This window comes from Ciconia boyciana, chromosome 2 (assembly GCF_034638445.1).
Source record: "Ciconia boyciana chromosome 2, ASM3463844v1, whole genome shotgun sequence".
In the NCBI taxonomy this organism is placed as follows: domain Eukaryota; kingdom Metazoa; phylum Chordata; class Aves; order Ciconiiformes; family Ciconiidae; genus Ciconia; species Ciconia boyciana.
Window position 1 is genome coordinate 47907556 of NC_132935.1, and position 23290 is coordinate 47930845.

Genomic DNA, 23290 nt, shown 5'->3' on the forward strand with positions numbered 1-23290 from the left:
ACGTATAGGCTGAGGTTGAACATATGAGAATGCACATAAAGACAACTCAAGGAAGTGATGAGAAGGACACAGAATGCAGGGGAAAGTGATTTTTTGATTGTCTCCTAAATTTCTCTTTTTTCCTGATATGGTACAAGGTGTCAAAAGAGAAAACAAAGGGCAATCGAGGAGTCAGTATGAGTGTGGCATCCCTTGCCTATTTCTCTAACTTAATTTTAACCTCCTACCCTTAAAATAAGGGCGAAGTATAGAAGGCTGAGCATATCCTTCTCATGAGGGAAACCTAGATTTAATTAAGTCCCATTTGAGTCCTCTACGAGTCCTAGTCTCTACTTAAATCTGAGTGAAATGGCTTTTCACATCATTATACCATCATGCAAGAAGTTCCAGGAGTGGATTTTAATAATCAGGACTGGCAGCAACTGTGGGGACTGGTCTGGACCAGGTTGCTTAGTAGCTAATAATCTATACAGGAAAGAATTAAACAGGCAAGGATGGGCTTTATTCTTCAAGATAGTAGTTCCCAAATTTTGGACCGCGGAGCACTGTCAACCATTATAAATTTTCATTGCACAATCAACCTCAGCAGCAAAGTTTTAACTGGAAACATGTAAAAGCGAGGCGATTTCACAGCATAGGCCACGCAAGCACTGCAAGTCGGAAAACACCCAGCTGGCAGATGTGGGGCAGGGCGCGGGTTCCGAGTTCCCCTGGGGGACAGAAGGCCATCTTTAAATACGGAATTCCCTGCACGGAAGGAAAGACGGAGAGTGTGCGGGCAGCCTTGCACCCGCGCGGCTTACTGAGCTCCCTCAGGAACCGAGGGGTGCGAGGAGGCTGGGGTGAGCGACCCCCCTGCCCTCCGACGGCGCCTCCCGGCCGCGCCTCTCGCACCCCCTCGCCCGCCGCCCCGGGCCCCGGCCGCCTCCCTCGGGCAGCCGGCGGAGGGTCTCTCCTTCCCGCTTCCCCCCGGTGGGAATCGGGAACGGCCTCGGCCGGCCCTGCCGAGGGAGCGACGCGCCAGGCTTGCCCGCCGCCCGCTCCGCCGCCGCCGCCGCCGGTTAGTGCCGCGCGCTCTGCCCTGGCCGCGCGCTGCCGCCGTTGCCGGGGAGACGGGCTAAGGGACGCCGGGCAGGACGCGGCGGCGGCGGCGGCTGCCCCCCTCCTCCCGCCCGGCGGCGGCGGCGGGCGCCCAGCCGGAGCCGTGAGTACCGGAGGCGGGGCTGGGGCCGCCAGCCAGCTGTGTTGCCGGCGGCGGGCGTGTGGGGGGAACAGGTCCTCGGCCGGCCCGCCTCGGTACCGCCTGGCCTCCGCACGGAGGGGTGGCGGCGGGAGGGAGCCGGGCCGTTGCCGCCTCCCGCGCAGGGGGGCTCCGAGCAGGGGGCGCAGGGCTGCCGGGCGCTTCTAGTGCGGGACAAGGGCCCTGAAGTCCTGTTTTATCGTCCTCCAAGAGAGGGGCTCGGCAGGTGCTGCTGGCTGGGCCCCGGGCCGGCGTGGAGGGAGCCGGGAGCCGCGGTTGCGCTGCCTGTGCCTGTGGGCTCCGCCGGCGCGGAGGGCGTGCGGAGCCTTCGCCCCGCAGCGGCGGGCGCCGCGCCTTCATCGCTCCTTGGGAGTTTCGCCTGTGGCCGCGAACGGCTCCCTGCCGGAGTCCAGGCGGCGTTCCCTTACACAGGGCGGCGGTGGCACATCCAGAGCTTCCTCGTTCCCGACGTTGCCGTGGCAGAATAAGCCAAAGTAACGGTCTTTGTCTCCAGGAGGCTGCACCTTTGGAGGTGTCTGGCTGAAGCCTGGGAAAGTACTTAAGTGGAGGGTACATCCCCCGCTGCAGAAGCATTCGGGCATCTCTGCTCTGGGAAGAGGTTCAGTTAGAATGGCTTCTTGGGGTTTCCAGAATTAATCCCCTTTTCTTCTCGCAATGCTTGATGCAGCAGCTAAAGCATCTTTGAGAGATCCGATTTTTCAGCTTATATGCCTAAACAGGCTCTGCCCTCTTATTGCGGAGTTCTTAACTGATTCCAAGAATACAATAAACTTTCTGATGTACAACTTAAAAGAGTTTTAAGCCTTCCTTTCCAAATACATAACATTTTGCACAGGCTCAAGAATGTGATGAGTCACTACTGAAGAGGAGACTCTGATTAAAAATTAGATTTTTTTCCCCCCACAGAGGGTATATTAATTATTCTGTCTCTTAGTTTTTTCTCTCTTCAAAAAGCGAAATGCATAAGGCTAGAAAACATGGAAGGATTTGGTATGGGAGTTATTCCAGAATTTTATTACCTTCCAAAAGCTCTTGGGTTGGTTTTTAAAGAATGGAATCTCTTAGTTTTGCTCCATAATAACACCATGCCAAAGTAGAACAGACTTTGAAGAAGATATTTTGAAAACCTTATGGAAGGAAGAGGTGGCTGTTACTACAGTGATGATGATTGACCTCCAATTTCTGTCTGTCTTGTTATTTCTTTGGGAAAATAATTAATGAGGAATGGGGGAATTCATGACAGAGAAGGTTTAGTGGACTTGTTGTAACAGCTCATAGGGTTGTAAAGTTTTGGTCACAGTCTGGTCTAAGGAGCCTAGGTGAGTATATTGAGGAAATACTTAAAAAAAAATTATAAAGCACTGTAGGCTTGACTGTTGTGCTTCAGCAGAATATACCCCAAGCAGCAATCCCTTCTTGTTTTTCTGTATTGAGCATATTGAGATTTATATTGGAAGCTGAGGGGCTGGTCATGATCCCAAATGAAAATCCAGTATGTGATCATTTTGGGACTGATCGTGTTCTTTCAAATTGCCCCGACTGGAAAACTGAATATGTTTGCTAACAATGAGATCCTTTTTGAATATGCTTTCAGGAATTCAGAGATTTACTAAGGTTTTGGAGATGTTTGATTTGCAGTCCTTTAAGATTATTCCTCATGGAGTTGCAGTGTGGCTATCTCTAGTGAGATAGTGCCACTAGTAAAGAAATCTACAAGATGGATACATGTGTCTCTTCAGCCTTCTTCCCTACTGAGGGGCTCTAAATTTTTGTAAATGTTCTCATCTTTTCAGAGCATATCATCTGTGTGAGATTCGAGTTTTATGCTGGTAAAATATCTGACTTTAAGATCTGGTATTATGATGTAGATACCATGGTCTGCTTTATAGGTAGCCTTTTGTAAGCCTTTTTGTAAAGAGCTTTCAGATGGAGTTAAAGAGAAAGAGGACATGGTAGTAGTAACTGCACTCTAGATGATTGTTTCAGGTTTGATACCTTGCATAATAAGACAGGTAGGTCTGAAACTGTCAACATGAAGTCAGAATGAGGGAAAGTGTCCCCTTTAGAAGGGTGATGTTTTATTTCATTTTGGACATGAGACAGAGAAATTTCCTATTCCTCTTTCAGTACTTGATGCAGTTTTGGATGAAATTGTCATTTGGAAGATTGCTATCCACACTAACATCAAAAGTTAATACTGCAATAGTGGCCCAAAATATTTGCTATCATATTTTGAGATCCCATAGAAGTTCTAGTGAAATTGACCTAAATTACAGTAAAATTATTTTCCATGATACTTACAAGATGGCTACTGAAGCATTACACTTGATGTTAAAAGAGAGTTTGGAGTAGGAATAGAAATCGAATGGTTAAAAATGTTCATTATTTGTAAAGTGATAAAGTCTCCTAATATAGAGAAGTCTACTTACCTATTCCAGCTTTCTGTGTGGTTCCTGATTTTGTATACTGTTATGATCTTTGTAATAATTGCAGCATTGAGTTTAGATAGTATGTAGGCAAAATGATTTTAACAGATTTTGAATTCTGTATCTCAAAGTTGGACATTAGATAATTTACAGAACTTTTCTGGTTTTCTGAATCAGTTGCCTTCACAGTGTAAATGAGAAACAGCTTAACAGTGAATACTGAGGAAATCTGGATCACTTTGGCTCTTCCTATTTAACTTCAAAGGACTTGTCTATACATAAAACTTGTGCCATGAACTGATGAGGTAGATAATGCATTACAGTAATTCTCCTAATATTAGGCTAACTACCTGCATCTAAAAGGGCTTTGTACTGGCATAGTTGATCGCTGCTATTAAGAAGAGTAAAGACACGAAGGATTATGCCAGTCCGTGCATATGGATAAGAAATTAAACTCTCTCTCTAGCAAAAAAAGGGTGTTTATATGACCTTTGAACTGTGTACAAGGTGTGAACTATTATGTGTTGAGAATAGTTCTGTGTTGAAGCAGAAATTCAGAGACTGAGTAAATCTAGGGAAAAAAAAACAACCTTTCCTGCATTCTTTTTTCTCAAATATGTATATATTTGAGAAAAAATTCATATAAAGTTTTTAAAATTCATATAAAGTTTTTAAATTTCATATAAAATTTTTAAAAAGTATTTATTTATTAATTTTACTGTGTATTTTTAGCTTTGCTTGAAAATTCGAGTTGAATTACTGAATCATGGAGCACAAACACCGAGTAAAGGTAATGGTCACATTTCCTAGATAAAAAGCTTTATGGTTTAGGATGTCTCACTTTGGAAGGTAGACGGTGAGAAAGAATTAGCTTGAGCGAGCAGCAGCTCCAGTCAGCTTGGGGATATTGTTGATTTTGTAATTATCATTAGCTTTTTAGTCTTTTTTTTTGGTTCTTTTTTTTATTTTCCTGTCACGCAGAGCTTTGCCTCGGAGCTGTCATCTTCTAAGGTTATATTGCAGAACAGGTACAAGAATGTACTCTTAATGTAGCTATATTGAATTGTATAAATTAGTCTTTCCTTTAATGTTGAATCATTATAAAAAAGCAGTCTGAGACTGTATAATTTAAAAATATTTTCTATTAATTTTATTTTTAAACAAGACTTCTTTATAGCATCAAGACTTAATTAGCTGCTAAGATCTGAGCAGTGCCACAAAATACATCTTAGTCCAACTGAACAAGAATGTGTTTATAGTTACTCAGCACCCGATTTGGAATTTGGCAAGATCTTCTCTTCAAACTAGAAAACACACAGATGCAATTTCATATTATTTAGTAGTGTGTTGTCTTCCCTTTTTTATTTTAAATAGATTGTATGATCCTGCCAAATTTTCAACTCATTTTGTTTCTCTAATCTTTGCAACCGAACTACTTATATAATATACATAATGACTAAAATTACTATTTAACTTCAAGTCCCCCGAAACATAAAATAATAAAATACATACAGCTTAAAATGGGAAATCAAATAGAGGTGGATCAGCATTTTAAAATGTTCATGTCTCCATTTTTTGTCTCTGAAAGAGCATAGTATCGTCAATTTAGGCACAAACCATGCCTTACACATGGCACTGTAGAACAATGGAGGTACTCTGTGAATAATACTGGCAGCAAGGACTTACTACATGATTCTTTCTCAATTTGGACACAATGTCTTGCTGGGAGGAACTGCAAGCCCTCTGGAGGACGGGATCATTTGGAATTTGAAATGATCTTGAGAAGTCAGAGGATAGGATGTAAATCAGTAAGAACAAGTACAAAGTACTATCCATAAGCAGAAATAACGTGGACAGAGGAGAAGAAAATGCTAGGTAGCAAAACACCTGTAGGTTGAAGTGCTAAACATGAAAACCAGTATCGTGCTGTTGTGTTAGAAGCAAGGCTTTTATCAGGATAGGAAACCAAAAGCATTGCATAATACTTCTGTTCTTCTTAATACTGGTGAGGCATCAGCTGGAAGGCTGTGGCTTCTTTAGTATATATGCCTGGAAAGACCTGGACCAACTGAGGAGAATTTGGAGGAAGAGAGTGGAAAAACAGTTGGAGAGTATAATCTCTGGGCAGAGGTCTGTGTGTGTGTAAAAAATTAGAAGAATTTGGTCTGTTTAGTGTAGAGAAAGAAAGAGATAGTAGTTCTCAAATGTTTAAGAAGTTGTTTACAAGGTGAAGGCAATCTGTTATTTTCAGTGTCCATATAGATACAACAAGGAGATTATATTATACATTAGGATGGCTAACTAATGGCAAGGATGGTTAAATCTGGTTTAAGTTTGCGTAGACATCTGGTAGAAAATGGCTCTAAAAGATTTTAAAACAGATTTGACAAGCATCTGTCAGGAATGGTTTAGATTTAGTTGAAACTACCTTGGATCTTTCAATCCATGGAGGCATTATTTTGCAAATGGAATCTGTTTTCACATTCTACTACACTTCTGTCATTACTGAAGAGAAAATAACTTTCTACCTAGTTGGGCCCCTTCTGTTCTATCATGGAACTTTCTAAGTGCTTAATTAAATAATAAATTTCTTTTTTTCTTTTACAGATCCTGTCATTTTTACTTATATTCTCCCATTCCAGTTTTGTCAGTTAGGCTTTGTCAGGCTTTTTTTTTTTCTCTTTAGCTCTCATTTACTTTGTCATCTTTGTATCTTTTTACTAACTCCCTTTCCCTACTGCATAATACATGTTTTCCAGCTTTGCCTTGCAAGCACCTTTAATTCCTTGACTGCCCTATCCCACCTGCTTTTCTTTACCATTGCCAGCACCCTCACGCTTTGTTCTTTCACTTGTTTTTGTCTTTTTTCTATGTTGTTCTCTATTTTTTAATGTATACAAGATGTCATCTTTTTCTTTTTCTCCTTTATCTGCGTTACTTCTAAAATAGTGACGTTTAAGATCCCTACAAAATATAGTTTGATGGAAAGATTGTGAAATAAATGAAGGCAGTCACTTTAGGTAGCCTCCAATTAAGGAGGGTTTTTTGGTATATCTAAGAAAACAAAGTGTACGCTGTCACTGTATATGATCTGCCAGTGCCTGTCTTCCAGTAGCTTTTGCCTATTCCAACCAGATTTGACAGATGGGTAGGAGTCTCAAAGATATTTTTTTTCCAAGTTTCATGAAAATTGGCGGCTAAGTAACGGGAATAAAGACCCAAATTATTTCCTTATCTGAAAGAAAGGAGTTATAAATTAGTCCTTTACATATTCTGTAGGGTAGCAGTCAGCTGACTAATCGATTCATGTCGTGGTTAGCCAGCCAAGCTCAAAATCAGTCCTATGCACATGCCCAGAAAGGAATACCAAAGGAAGCAGTGTTGGTCAGGCTCAGTGACACTGAGGGGAGCTGGGCTTCTGCGAGGGAATGTTGCACAAAAACCCATGGAAAACCAGACTTTACTGATTCTAATGTGATGAGAATGCTGGGGTGGGTTTTTTGGCTGTAAAATCTTTTAAATGTTTTTTCTCTGTTCTTTGCAACATCAGTGAGACCATCACTTAATAAATAGTGATTATTTCAAATAATAATACAGTCTTTCATTCATCCATTGTTCCTGTTTTATCTTCATTTTTTTGGAGAACCTGTTATATCCTTAAAAATTTGGGTAGATCAGTTCCACAAGTTCATTAAGACCTTGACCCATTCATGCCAGGAAAGTCTGAAGAGATAAGGTAAACCAAAAATGATATTGTTGGTACTTCAAGCTAGAAGCATGATACTGTGTGCTAAACAAATTCTTGGACTTTCACTTTGCATTTCTCTGTTGCAGTGTATTGGCTGATTTTTGTGCAATGTATGTGACAGCTTAAGAAAAGACTTTTAAGTTTCCAAGACTTAAAGCTTTCAAGTAGAGATGATCTCTCCTGTGTTGTCTTTAACTATGATTTATTTGTCTGTTGTTCTCTTCTGTATTACCGAACTCTTTCTGAAATTCTGTTTGTTTGTATTTCTGAATATTAAGATGAAAGGTACTGATGGTAATGAACTTGATAAGTATAAGGTATCTCTGAAACAACCGAATCAGAACTGAATTATTGAGCAAACAAAGCTAGAGAAGGGAAAGGATGAAAGAATTCTAGTGTTGAAGTAAAAACATAGAAATGCAACTGTCCTACTGCTCATCTGACCTGTGGGGTTATGGGTTTGTTTTGGGGGTTTTTTTGAGACATTTAAGATTCATTCTGGGAGCTGATAAGGAAGTGGAGAGGAGTTTGTAGCTAATTCACAGGCTGGTTGAATTGAGTTAATTTGTTCCTGCTGAATGCGTGTTTTTTAATGCTGCTGAGAAAATTATGCTGTTGTAAGACTGAGTGTCAGCATGCCTAGAGCGCTTTTTCCTTTTCTACCATTTCTTGAAACTAAAGAAACAAATAAATTCATCCTTATTCAATGTGAACCTCATTGCAAGTGAAAAAAACAAAATAAGTTTGTCACAGGCTGTTGGGGGTGTTTATTTTTGCTGCAGTTTCTTTAGCCATTTCTGGATGTTTGACTAATAGTGTGTTTATTATTCTAAAATAGTATTTTGAATTTAATGAGAAAACCAGAACTGCAATAAGTAAAAAGATAACTTAAACAGTATTTAACTAAATAGTTTAATAGAATGCAAGTAATATACTTGAATTACAAAAGAAAAGTGAATGAGTGAATTAAACAAGAATATGTTGCGTTATGTCTATGAATACTTGATCTAATTTTTTGTTTCTTCATTAATCTGTTTTTAAAAATGGAGTTCAAAAGTGTCTTCATTTCTAATGCTCAGAATAAGAGATGTGATTTGTACGAACATATGCAGCAATTATGCCAAAACTAAATTTCTTCAGTTCTGTGGTTACTATGGTAACCAATATTCACTGTATTTCATTTAGACATATACAACAGAATGGAAGATGGTAGGTTTAAGATTTAATAATCTTTGCAAAAATATTGTGCTATAGTACATGGTATTTTAATTATGGGTAAGGGGACAGATCGAATAACTAACATGCTTAGTACCATGTACATTGGTAGTAATCATCTTTAAAACATATTTGGATGATTCTTGTGGTAATAGAATTTTGGGTGCTCATTTCTAACAATTGAATTTAATTAGTTTTTTGCTTGAGCAGGGAGATTGTTCCTACTACTGTCAGGTCTCTTTGACCTCCCAGGAATAAGGAAGACAATAGTAATTCTCCTGTTGTTTTGTTTCTGGCCGTGGAATGTGTGAGAAGGGACACTGAAATAGTAGATTTGGTAGCACCTGTAGTCAGAGATAGTTATGTTTTATGTGAACCCATGTCACAGAATGTGAGCAGCTCTTAAGGTATTTATTTTCTCAATCCTACTTGGTAGAAGTATAATTCCTCTTTTCTGATTCGTGTCAGAAAGGTGGAACTCAAGAATATATAGAGAAAGACAAAGTGTGTCATTCATGACTATGGCACAGAATACCTGGATTTAATTCCCTTACCTATTACAGATTTTCAGTGTCCTTGTTTTTTATCCTGTTTAATTGTCTGTGGGTTGGTTTGCTTGTTTGTTTAGAGTACATATTTGCACTAAGGTCTGTGGAAAAATAATAGGGCTTAAGTTTATTTGAGTTGCAGACTATCTAGCTGGAATGAACCACAAGAATAGTGGAATACTGGAAAAAAATCAAATTGATTTTGATACAGAACTATTTCAGGTACTTACATGATAGTAGTAAGATCTCAGCTATAATAGTTTTAGTTTTGGATAGAAACTAGATAGAAACTAGATAGTTTTGGATAGAAACATTAAAAGTTTGCGAGAGTACATTATTTCATCTTAATTCCCTTCTTAAAGCTTAAAGTGGCTGGTATAATGGACTATTTTTTGGGATCTTGTCCCTGCGAAAGGAATAAAATACAACAAAGAACCTAAGGATTTTTTTCCTGACTTTTGTTGTCTTTAATAATAATTCTGATCATTTTATTTGAGTTGGTGGTTTATACTAGCCAGCCTATAGAATTCTACATGAAGCCTTGTTTTCAAGTGTGAGACTTGACTATCACTATGACACATTTTAATGCTGCAAACTGCTATTAAACAACGCTGTGTACTATTTTGAAACATCTATACCAATTGTAGTTTGGGCAATAATTGCAGGGATGTTAATCCCTTTCTGCATATTGTGAAGTAAACCTGGGCTGCATTTCACTGGTTAAAAAGATTCACTGCATCACTTGAGGACAGGCAGAAATTGTGCAAGAAATTCTAGGATCCTAAAACCAAATGGTAAAATGCTGTATTTGCAGAAAGTTAACACTTGGAGGTCAGGACATGATAGAATAAAATGAAGATTGTTCATGGAACGTTAGCTCCTTTTATGAATTAGTTTATAATTTTTATTTATGCTGACTGCATTTTGGGGAAGGAGGAAAAAATCCAACACAAATGGCATAGTCACAGTGAAGCAGGAATCAATGGGAACATTTTAAACAAAATTCTTCTGTGATTTGGCCATATCTACTGTGCTTATGAGGTAGATAATATAAATTTGCACTTAGTTTACTTAATAGTGAATTAGAGTTTTGGTGAAGAGGTAAGTATGTGAGTTGATGAGAAAAAGGTTCTCCTAGAATAAGCTTTTTATGAAGCGTATTTATGATTCCCCAAGACTCTGCCTGGGGAATGGCATTTATGATGAGAAATAGTAGTACTAGCTTATGTTACATGGATAGAAATTCTAACATCTGGATTCTGATCTCTTTCATGAAAAACTTTTATCGAGGATTTTGCTTTTAACAAAAATTTTGTTAGTTCCTGATCCTTCTCTTTGAGATGTTGGTATTAGAAATTTAGTTTTAGGAGCTGACAAATTATTTCTGTTATAGTAAAGAACCAAGAAAGTAATTAAAATGTTGTGTGTGTTTAGTTTAGCTTTAGCCATATTTAATAACATATACAATGTACATATATTTTTATAAATATATATATACACATATCTGATGAAAGATTCACAATGCTTTTTTTTCTCCTTTATGGAGTAGCATACAATGACTTTTAAAAGGTGTACTGTAGTAATATGACTAACATAGTAGCTATCTTTGTCAGAGTGAGAAAGTTAGTTTGAATTCTGTAAAACGGCTTGTGCAGAATAACTCTTCCTGATGGTCAGAGGTATATATTACAGAATTGTTAGTGCTAACTCACTGGGTTTGGCTTATTTTTTCTGGATAGGATAATATAAAAGACATTTTTTTATTTGTATTTTGATAGCTATAGCTGCGAACATAAATAGTCTAATATTTGTATATATCGAGGCTAAGATTTTCAACAGATACTAAATGAACTACATGCTGACTAATTTTTTTTCCAAGCCTCGGATCAAAATGATACTTTTGTCATCAACTGAGGATTTGTCCAATATATTTTTTTTTGTGGGTTGTTCTGTACGGTGGAATGCGTCTTTGTGTTGTGTATATGATTCCTTATCAAGTAAGTGATGTTCTCACCTTTTTCTTAACGCATGCTCGCATATCAGATAATAGTCTGTTCATACCTTGTTTTGGATGTATTACTGGCTATATAAGAAACAGCAAATTGAAACTGTTTCTTAAGCTTTTTTCCTGGATTTCATCCTTTTGTATGTAGTATTTTTCTCCTCTTTCCTCCTTTCTGTAGAGCTATTCTGTCTGTCAATACTTATTTTCTTTGACTTACTAAGAGTTTCAGATTCTTTTATACTCCTTGTTGGAGCTAATATGGTCCATCTGGTCTGACTGTCAGGATGAGCCTGTAGGAGAGTAGAATATCACTTTGCAGAGTCCAAGAAGCTGACATCCTGTCACAGAGACAGTTAAAAATTCCAGCTTGCCAAATCAGCATATTTCTTTGAACATCATTGAGTCCTGCCATTGGCAATAATTGTTTCAGGAAATTGAAAAAGCCACCAAACTTGGAAAAAATAGGTATTAATGTGCAAATGACATGCAAGAATGGCTCATATAATACATTTTCCATACATTTCCTAAGGAGAGTTGCATAGTTGAAAATGTGGTGACTTGCAACTTTGTTATATGTATTATGAACATTATTTAATTCAAAAAAATCTTTTCCATAGCTTTAGTTTGAAAGGTTTTGTTGGTATTGTTCAGAGTTTCCAAGTCAATTAGTTTGTTATGGTAACAGAGCAATAATGTTGTCTGCATTGCAGTGCATGGAAGTTCATGTAGGATACCAGCTGTGGATTCAGCATTTCTTTTGGCAAGCTTAGTACACTTACATTCTTCTAACATCTCTTTGGAACAGGCTTGAGTTTGAATTTAGTGGATCAATAATCTGAGGTGTGGAGAGTAAGGGGAGCATACTTTGGTCTTGCTCTTTGTTTTCCCGGTCCACCCATTCAGTTGGACTCACAGGCAACTGTTTTCCATATCAGAGAATTTGGAATAAATGTATCTCTATTTTTTAATAGTACTCTTACAAGAATATGGAATGCTAAAATCTATGATCTATGTGATATTTGTTTCCAGTGTTTAATATTGATGAAAACTGTAACATAGGTGTTGGGGTTTTTTTGCTTTTTTACTAGTCAGTTTTTGTAGGTTGAAAGTAGTTGGAAGCGACAATTTACTGTGGACTTCTAATGCCAATTGCACAAGTTGGGGAGCAGAAAGGGGGGTGTCCACCTGGATCTCTGCACGGCAATGCAGTTATTTGTCAAATGTATGAATTTTAAGGGTGATAAAATATTTTGGTAAATTACCTCAGGTTGATGTCCTGAGGCTTAACTACCTAAGTTTTCAGCCAGTATTATTTTTCTGAATTATGTAAATGATAAATAAATATGTTGGTTTTGTTTATTGTAGTAAATCTGAGTTACAAGTTTATATGCAAATAGGTAGATTATTTTCCTCTTATATGTGTCTTCTGTCCATTGAGATGACAGTGTTTCAGACTACAGGTTTATGGACCTCCCTTCCATTGACAGTTTCTTAATTAAAATTCATCTCATAGGTTATCCATTTTGTTTTCACGTTTTTCTAGTTAGTGTTGGTTACCACTGTCATGATAGGCTCCAAAATAACCTGTATAGTTTAAAAAGCCAGGCAACACAGGTTGAAATTTGGTGGTCTTGTTTTTCATTTGCTTTTTAACTGTAATTTCATTACTTGAATAGTATACACTGTGTGATTTGTACTGCCATCAACTGTTTAATTGCTGCTTTTCCCTTAGTAGGAAAACTGAAAATAGATTTGCTAACCTTTAAAAATACTGTAAAAATACATATCACTGATGGAATACATTTTCTTGCTGATGAAAATAAGAGTTTTTAAAATGTGTATATGTGTCTGTATATATGTATATGTATCATTCTTTTTCTAATCATTAGGCTGAAAAGTACTACCAGCAGTAATGTTTGAAACACAGTCATTTTCCTGTTCTTCTGAGGACAGTAATGAGACATCCCAAGGTATGTCAGATACATCTTCTATTATACAGTTTTCAAATAGTTTAATGAAGGACTTAAATTTAAGATATAAGAAATTATTTTATATTTTGTCTTTGTAATATTACATAACACTAGTCCTCTTTCTTGGTTTTTCTGTCACGCTGCTTGAAAAACCTTCATACAAACGATGCATTTATAGACTTTGAGTGTCAGTCATTGACTTACTGGTGTCACTCCATCCTCTCATGATAGTTCAGTTTTCTATCTGAAAACAAAATTGCCTGTATTTCACTTGTCATTTAAATTTAATTTTTAGATTTTAAGGAAATGGTAAATAACTCCGCTTTCTCGCTGAGTTGTATTTCTAGCTTGCTTTTACAAAGGGGTTAGAAGACTTGCATGTATAAACATTTGCATTTACCAAGGAAGACCAAAGCAGTAAGAGAATAATCTTTTTTTATTAAAGCTATTCAAAAATTTCAGATTTTTTTTTAAATGGGAGTATTGTTAGTTGCAGTAGTGATGTAAAGAAAATAAACATAATTTTTACAACAACATTAATGTTAATTTAGTAAAATGTAAGAATAATAACAGTAGAAGCAACTAAGGGAAATTAAAGTAATGTTGGTCTCAAAGTCTGAACTTTTGTGTTGTGCTTGAGTACGAGAAAGATACAAAGCCTATATATGCTTTGTTAGGATTGTGCTGTGTAGGCATCCTGTGAAAGTTTCTGGCTCTAGGAACACACAGACCAAGATCCTACGAAATAGGTTTTGATATCCATTTTATGGCTGTCTTTTCAAACAAAATCTTGCATACCATCTTTTCCATTCCAGTAAGGCTTTTTATGATAAACTGAAGTTAAAATAGCCTTATGTAGCCTACAGACTTTTAATGTTTTAGGCTGACACTTCAGTTAAGACACTAAGAGATTATTCTTTTTAAAAAAACCCAAGAAATCCACAGACTGTATATGAAGGTTATCTGGTTCTATTTTACAATTTAATCCCTATTACTGTTATTGTTATTTTTGGTTCATCTCCAAGGCACATTAAAGCATTGTATCCCCCTGAACATAATTAGGTTAATGTTTCATGTTTGTAGGACAGCTTCTTAGACTTTTTAATAGCTCTACTGCTAAGTTTCAGTGTCTTGTTCTGGTTCCTGACACCTTTCATTAGTGACCTCTGCAGTCAGATTTCCATTCTGTGTATTAATTAAATAGTTAACTTTCAATAGTGTGCCACAGTATCATTTATTTATGTGTTTATAAGGCTAACAGACTTTAAAGAAAACATAATTGTGAAATCTGCATGTTCTCATAAAACAGTTCATTTATGTCATGTAGCTTTAAATTCCCAGCATGGGAACTACTGTTCTGGAACTTCATCCCTTCATAAGGTTGAAGCAAACGTTTGCTGGAACTAAGTATTGTATACGTAAGAGTAGTCTAAGCTTGCCTCTAAGGCCCTGTGACCTTTTCTGTTTTGCTCTGGGAATTTCTATTGTAGCTGCCACCTTTGCATTTTTGGATTCTGATATTATTTTACTGTTTATACAAAATCCTTGCTGAGGACTAGTGTAAAATCATCAAACTGGATTCATTTGGGATTAATTATGTAAAATTAGTTACAGCAAATTGTATTTTGACCCTAGCCTCCTTTATCATGTCTCATCTCTTTCAAATTATTCCTTCATATTCTTCAAACATTTTTGAATCTCTCTTCTTGTATTTGAGATGATTGTATTCAAAAAGGAATAACATTTTGTGCACAAAGCATGCATAGTAATAGATGTAGCTGTTACATTCCCTAAGTCAATTTCAAGACCAAAGCTTACCAAGTTCCAAATTAAAGGAAGAAAATCAGGTATGAAAAAATCTCACACATGCCCACGCATTAAGTTTAGCAACCTTCTGTATTCTCTTTCTTTCTCCAGATAAGAACAAGTTGATCACCACAAGGCAACGTAGCTGTGCTTTTGTAAATACTCCATTACCCTGTATTAACAAAGCTATTTGTCACATTCAAGTGTTAGAATTAAAGATAGAGAAATGCTTTAAACAGGTAAATTTATGATTGAAAATAGCCAAGTGCTTGTTATCTTTATAGGAACAAGTGTATTTTTAAATAGGATTACTATGTTGATTTTTATAAAAATTTAACTTCATGTCGTATGTACTCTCCAAAATAGTGCCCAGCAGGTTCATTTACTGGTCATGATGTCTTTTTCATCTACTTAACAGTTCTGGCAAATCAAACTATCTTATTATAATCAATATACCACAATATCATAATGTAATATCAATGTATCGTAAAGATAAGTAAATTCATATATGACAGTTCAGATGCACACAGTCAGTTGCTTCAATGTTATCAATTGTCTGCAAAATAGTTTTTGATACTAATCTTGAGTAGATAGTCAAATTGAGCTGTGTGCCATTTTCTGTCATTTATAGTAAGCAGAGTTTTTTCCTGAACAGTACTTAACAATTCCTTGATTAAAAAATTTCTTCACTCTCGTATTGAGAGACATGAATTTGAAAATGTTATGGTTCTTTCTCTAGCAGTACATTCTGTTTTCCTAGCCTATATAGATTTTGTGTGAATAGAAACAAGAATAAAGGGAAGCTAAAAAAAGGGGTAGGTAGACGAAGAAAGAATGCAATATATACTGTTTTAAAGTATAGTAAAATCTTCCCATTAACTTCTTTGAGAACATGATTAGTATCATTTAAATAATTCACTTTTGCTGGAGAAGTGTTTTCCAAATGTTAATAAATTTTGCATATGCCTACGCTGCAGTAAGAAGATCTGATCGCTGCTTGCACAGACAAGTTATATTTAAATAATTTATCTCCAATACCGACAATAATGTCGTCATAGCAGCACATCAGGAAAACTATCTTAGATTAGTATTCCACAAATGCTGTTAAATACTCTGCAGGGAGGTTTCTGCAACTGCAGCATAGATATGAGAAGAATCCAAGGTGAATGAACTACTGTTGTATCTTGATATACAGTGTAGACATTAATTTCATAGGAAATTTTATATTGCCTCGTTCACCTTTAAAATAATGTGAGAATAGTGAAATTATTTTAATGTCATAATTTTGTCATCAATATACATGAATTAGATGGATAAGCATTGACATGTCCAGATGTTTATTCATTTTAATTTTAGCTTAAATTGTGTACATCTTGTGCATATTTTCCACATCTCTTCTAAGTTTGTGTTACTTAGTATACAGAGATTCAAAATAGTCTGAGATCTCTAGATGGTGACATCATTATAACTATGAGTTAAGAGGAGAAAAGGTGGGGTTGCTATAGTGTGAGTATTTCATTAATGCTCTTAAAAATTCAGAAGTAGGCATATATACTGAAATGACTATACTACAAATATAGGGAGTTTGGATTTTACTTGTCTATATATGAATTTATTTACACCTCTGCTGGTAAGTTAAATATTACCAGCAATGTGTCCAGATGACATGGAAAACCTTATATTCATACTGTTAAATTCTTACCCTCCAAAACAGGATAGACATTATGTGCACTGCTTTTGAGGAGTGGCCCCTGACCCTTTCCAGTTCCTGAACTGTGCTTGGAAACAGTTTGGGAATGGTTTGTGAATGTGGTAATGTCCCTTACCACAGGTTGTACTAGTAAGATTTAGTAACAATTTAATGGTGTAGGTGATCAAGTTGCTGGGCCCAGAAAACTTCCCTGTCAGTGTTTAATTTGCTGTTGTAGACATAGCCCTAATGAAGAAAAAGCATGTGAAGTTCAGACAGAACCTCTGCTGTAGTTTTGAGATTTAAAACAAAGTACAGAGGTTAAGAGTGAAAACACAATTAATAATATTAAAGGCATCTTTAAAAAACATTCTACAAAATTGGGTAATACATACATGGATGTACAAAAGCTGGGTTTTATTACCAACTGTTTGGAGATGCACAGTTTTTAGGAATTCAGAAACTTTGTAATTATTTAAAAATGTTAAAAAGCATTCATCTGTATGTACACGAATTAGATCCTCTTATCATACTAAATTCAGTGGCCTATTATGCTTTTTGTGAGGAAACAGAAATAGTGTATAACATCTGAGATGTATAATGGAGTTTATGTTTTACTTTTGCAGTATGGTTATGTGTTTAAGGAGGAGAAAGTACCGTGGTAAGAATCATACATACAAAATCATACAAAATAATGCATTTGTTTTAATGTCAGGTAATTATTTGATGGGATGTTAGTCTGGCTATAAAGTCTGCTCTGTGAACTGTAGAGTTTACCAAGTTCTTCTGTAACACAGAATGCATCTAAAACAAGCATTCTTAGTGTCTGCAGGATCTAGTTACTTCAGAAGACCAAAAGTGTTTATGGAGAATTTCTCATATCTTTCCTACTCAGTGTTTAATTTTCAAAGATTCAAGATGATCACAGGTCTCAGGACCCGCTCAAGTGATAAATTTCTGTTGGTAACAGTTGTTCAGTTATTGATACTTCTGAAGTTGTGCCCAGTTGTACCAGTTATCTCAGGTACCTAAGTGCAAGTAAGGATCCTTATTTTAAGCTTTCGTTGCTTTAAGTTTTGGGTTGGAACATGATGTATAAGCATTCTGAATGTTTCTGCATACTTACTCTGATCTTTATGAAGTTCTCTAAATACTGTGTACAATTTCCTGAATTTGCGTAGAGGGTCAAATTTACTCTCAGTTCAGCTAGACACAGGGAGAGGACAAGTAATTAAAAAAGGGAGTAGGAAAAGAGTTTGAATGAAACAGCCATTTCTTCATCACATGCTGTGATGAAGGAAAATGGGAATGAAGATGGGGAAATGTGATGAAGATGGGGAAAAAACCAAGATTTTTTCATTTTTTTCTTTCCTGTTTTTCCTATACTGCATACTGTAAAGATTCTTATTAAATGCATGATTTTTGTGTTTTCAGTGTAGTTTGCCAGCTACTTATGTTTAGTTCAAAAAACTTTTGTGTGTTTGAGTGACAAAATTGCCTCGAATCACACTATAGTGTTTCCAACTATGTATCTTTAAAGTTAGAGGGCAAGAGAGGATGCTTGTTAAAATCAAACCAGAACATAATTCCTAAATTAAGAATAACCAGTTGAAGAATTGGTTTTTCTAGATATGTTTGCACTGCAGATATCTAGAATATATACAGAGCTGTTAAAGGTTATAAATTTAAAATGTAATTTTAAAGTGTAAGTTTAAAATGTAATTTCAAAACATAAAACTCATGCAGGTTTTTTCTAAATTTTACATATTGGCTTCATGTATTTTGAAATACACTAAAGAACTCAGACTTTTCCTAACCTAGGATACGATACAGTACAATACAAGTGTATTCCAAAGCCAAGTACCCAGAAAGTACGCAAAATAAGTCTGAGTGTGTGACTTTAAATTGTATTATTCATGATGCAGGCTACTTTATGATGTAGTTCTAGTTAGAAAGATTAAAAGAGGAGTTTGAAGAGGAGAATGTATCATCTCATGCACTGAGCTTGTTGTCCTGAGTATTTTGCTCAACAAACCCTGTATTTCCCTGTGTATTTTTACTTCATGTCGGATACACCTATTGAGTTATTTTGTGTTTGCCTACTTATCCAACTCCTGTTTATCAGACTCCTGCTTCTGTATCTAATTTGATGTCTCTTCCATTACCAGGTCCCACTTTTCCTGTCCAACGTCTTACTCTTTTCCATTACTGCACAGATTTTTTTGTTCTGTTCCCTGTAATTTAGATGTATTTTCTGTTAATCTAGGAAGGCTTCAATAGCATTTCTTTTGATTTGTTTTTGGCACAGGCTTTTTGTCTGTTATTTCTTCATGGAAAAAGAACTTTTTTGTGGAGTTCTTTCAAATATATATGTTCACATTATGCATGTACGTGCGATGTAATGCTGTGATTGCAGATTTCGTTTCATCTTAGCTGCATGTGAAGAACCTGTATGTGCTCTTTAAGCCACACGTGTGGGCGTAAGCGGATGGTAGTTATCCTTCCTCCCCTTGTTCTCAACTCCAGTAGGCTAATGAGCCTCTTAAGTTCCATGTGGACCATGATTTGCTTGTGTTCTTCTTTGACTACTTGTGTTACTTCTTTCACCCTCTCACTTGCAGGTTAAATTTGTCCTAATCTCATTTTAATAAAGCCCTCCTCATCTCTGCTTTTGAGTGTCCCAGATTTCAAAAGCTTTTCTGTTGGAAACTGATTAAGCCTTGTGCCTTGATCGTTTTTCCTTTGTATCTCTAAAAAATTTTTTTTCTTCGTTGGTGACCCTCAAGTGATGACTTTCCTTAAACTGATAACACTGAAACTACATCTGACCTGCAGTGGCAATGTATCTGTGTCTGCACAGATACAGCACTAAATGCTTTTGCCACTTAGAAGAGTCTGGAAAGTATAGCATATATTGCTCCTGTATATGCAGAACTTGGAAAGAGTAACAGCTTTTCTACAACAGTTTCTCTTTGGCACATCCTTGGGTGTGAGGACAAAAATTGAAGATCTGTGCAAGTACAAGATGTAAAGGAATCTGTTTCTTGTATTTCTGCAAAGAAATATGAGAAAAGCACTTGTATGGGAATTGTACAATTAATAATTCTGTATGACTTGCAGTATTTTTTAACAATTATTCCATTTAACTAGCCAGCATTTAAATGTGTAAGATTCAAGAAAGGAAATTTTGACTTAGTGAAAGTAGTATTTACGTAACAATGCTAATTTAATTTCAGTCTAAAATTTTTTAGTGACAGTGGCTTTTATCTACAGGTTAACAAAACAGGTCAGTGCTGAATCTATTGAAGATACCTGGTTATCATTTTCCACTAAGTTGGATTTTAAAGAAGCTGATGTATCTTGTGAAGGTAAAAATATTTTATAATACTCAGTCTGAGCAGTAAAAGTTACTTATCCTCATTTAATATATGCTTTGCATTGGTAATAATAGGTGCTTGTTGCCTGTTCTATGTCTTATGTAAATGATGTGAGTATCCTTTGAAATCTATGTGTATCATCTGTCAAGCTGAAAGACACATATATTTTAAATGTTATATTAAGAACTATTAAATCATCCTGTTTGCAAGAAGATAATTTACATTTCTGTATTTAGATTCATACTGTGTTTTAACCCATCTAGGATTTGAACTAGCTGAACTAATTATGTTGGTTGTTGGAAATTCTAGGGAGTTTTTCATTTAGTTTCTATACATGCATCGCTGTTACGGGTTATTCATAATGTACTCCCTACGTAGAGTTCTGTTTTTTACAGTTTGCATCTTTACTAGTTTATATATTTTTAAATTAAGTTTTAAATATTAAAGAGATTGTGTGCAATTCTTTTTAAGCCAATGTGCAACCTTTTAAGTACTACTAGCCTGAGGCGATCCTGTCTGCAGTAAATTGTGTGATAAAATTTCTGTTGATGGCAGTGAAGCCAAAATTTCACTCCAGATTTTAAACAGTTGTCCTTCTTTTCTATGCTTGCAGTTTTTAATCAAAATAATTTAGGGAATTATTGACTGTGGAATCAAAATGGAAATGTCTTGGACTCTCTAGAATATATAATTTCCATTTTTTATAGATCAGGACAATGGATGATGACCTCAAAGAATCTTTTATCAAAACAAATAACTGAGGCATTTTTGATAGCTAAATTTCACAGAATGAAGTGTTGATGATAGATGTGTATCATGAGTAAAACCGTGCTGTTGAGATGTTACACCAATTTTTCTTAGAACTCCAAAGACTTTAATGAAGTCATTGATACTTACTTAGGAAAATAAAATGAAATAAGTATTCTTTAAAAAATTGAGATGATTAGGAACTTGTACTATTATTTGGGTGATTACAAGGCAAAGATGAAAATTTTGTACCACCTATATTAATACATTTTTGTTGCACTCTGCATTGGAAATAAGCCGGAGGAAAATGCTATTGAATGTGAAAGTTTTGTTTGTAACCAGTTGTGCTTGCCTTGATAGACATGAAGAGGCTAGCTTTATACTGAGAAAGAAGCTGAAGTAAAGAGTGTATGTTTAAGCCTTTGTAAGAAATAATTATAATGTATTTTTAAAAGCAGCAGTGTAACCAATTGTGCTTACTGTGATACATGTGAACAGGCCAACTTTGTGTTGAGAATGAAGCTTGAATAAAGAGCATACGATTAAGCTTTCATAAAAAATATTTTTTAATGTATTTTTAAAGATGGCAAGGCATTAACCTTGAAGCAGGAAACGGAGGCTTTGCTACTGGAAGTTACTGAGCTAATTAAGCGGCTGGAGGCTGATCGTGAAGAGGCAGAAAAAGCTTTGGAGTTGGAGAAACAGCGAAGGAAAAAGCTTGGCATGAAAATTGATTGTATGTCACTTTGGAGGCTTCAGCAGCTCCCTGCAGCCGTTCAAAAAGGTATTGGTATTGCAACTAAGAATATTTGTTATTTTTCAGTCAGTTCATTACCAAGAATAAGAATTATGATATGACTATAGTTGGGTTTACTGTAATAGGAGTAAAATATTTACTCTTCTGAATTTGGTATGTTTGAATATATATCTGGAAAAAATATGGAAAGTACTATAGAATGTTCAGCATTGTTTGAGAAATAGCATGAGTAGACAAGACAGTCTTAAGATGATAATAAATACTCAGTTTGAGGCAAGGAATGAGAAGCTGAAACAGAATTATAAAATAATGCATTTGAGTTAAACCATAAATTAAACCACAAATAATTTTTTTTTTTTTTGAGGAAAATTAAAATGTGTTAAACTCGAACAAAGTACTTACATATTTAGTAGGAATTGTTTGATGTAACCATTGATAGGTCTCCTTGAGATCCCAGATTCTAAGGACATTTACTATTACCTTTTGTGATGAACTGGTATCTACACAATAGAATTAAAGAAAAAAAAAAAAAAAAGCAGCTACTTAGCAGCTGTTTGCTGTTTGTTTTCTGACTCATGGTCAGAAGCAGGTACTGTCTGAACCTAGACGTGTAGAAAAGTTGCGTAATTTGTAGCAGTAGGTTCCCAAATGTAAAATCACAGTTGGTACTCTAGTGCATATTCTGGTGTACATCATCCTGAGATCTTCCACAAATACCTCACAATCCAGAGGGTGGTGACAGCGCAAGAGTCTTCCATAACTGTATTTACTGATGGGTAAACACTGAGTGAAAATCAGTGTCTAATGGAGGCAAGCCAGGAGTCGTTTAGTCCCAAATGCTTTTTTTCTCTCTCTCTCTCTTTTTTTTTTGCACCCCCCCCGGAAGGCAACATGTCAAATAGTGCAGATCCCTAACAATATATGAGAACAATGTTTGTTTGTTTGTTTGTTTGTTTTAGCCAATGGCTAACTCTTGACTTGGCAACTAGAAACCTGTGTTAAGGTGTTACCAGTTTGCAGAGATTGCTTTCCTTAAAAGCAATTGCCTCTGAAGGACAATTTATGATGCCCTGAAAACAGAGGAGGAGATTGAATAAAGAATCAGAATTAAAATTCATTGATAGGTTAGAAAATACTTTCAGGAGAAAATCCTGTGGCAATGGAAAGGTCAATTTTACAGAAGCAAAGAACTGCAAGAAGAGAAGGTTGATAATATAATCTTCATTCTTCAGCACAGTAGTTCAGGAATTGAGCTGCAGAGATGTTACTTTTTACTTTTTGAAGTACTTACCTACAGTGATGCAGCTGTAAATAATTTTTGCATGTGGTTATACATTCCTGTTGCTTTTACTTTACTGTTTAGCATTCGGAATAAATATAAAAAGTTTGGAATAGTGGAATATAATTAACACATTTTCAATTCTGTTAATATATGCAATGATAGAGTATGTAACAAAGGCAAAATAAACCAGCATGAAGTTTGGCTGTGAAAATTAACCAACTCTTCTCCCTTGATTTATCAGTGGGCTATGTCAGTATGATGTTGTGTCCTTGGAGTAATTTGTAATTTTCAGGATTATAACTTTTCATAGTATTATCTATAAGACAAAAATTATGCTAAAATGGAACTGAGGATAAGGGGAAAAGACCCTCAGGGATGTTATAATTATCCCTAATCTAAGTATTACAAACCCAGGAGATTCTTAATTAAGTTTGCATGACCCATTCAGAGTAGACACT

General features: G+C 36.1%; 1 protein-coding gene across 1 annotated transcript in view; it reads left to right on the forward strand.

Annotated features, from left to right (window-relative positions):
• Positions 1 to 764: 764 nt before the first annotated feature.
• The window catches only part of CCDC178 (coiled-coil domain containing 178), a 193074-nt gene continuing 170548 nt past the window's right edge, over positions 765 to 23290 (forward strand). Inside the window, exons 1-6 of the mRNA XM_072851284.1 lie at positions 765 to 842; positions 13093 to 13173; positions 15091 to 15218; positions 17296 to 17330; positions 19943 to 20037; positions 21377 to 21577. Of these exons, the coding sequence (XP_072707385.1) occupies positions 13116 to 13173; positions 15091 to 15218; positions 17296 to 17330; positions 19943 to 20037; positions 21377 to 21577 (517 nt within the window). The 5' untranslated portion in view covers positions 765 to 842; positions 13093 to 13115. The remainder of the gene's footprint in view (positions 843 to 13092; positions 13174 to 15090; positions 15219 to 17295; positions 17331 to 19942; positions 20038 to 21376; positions 21578 to 23290) is intronic.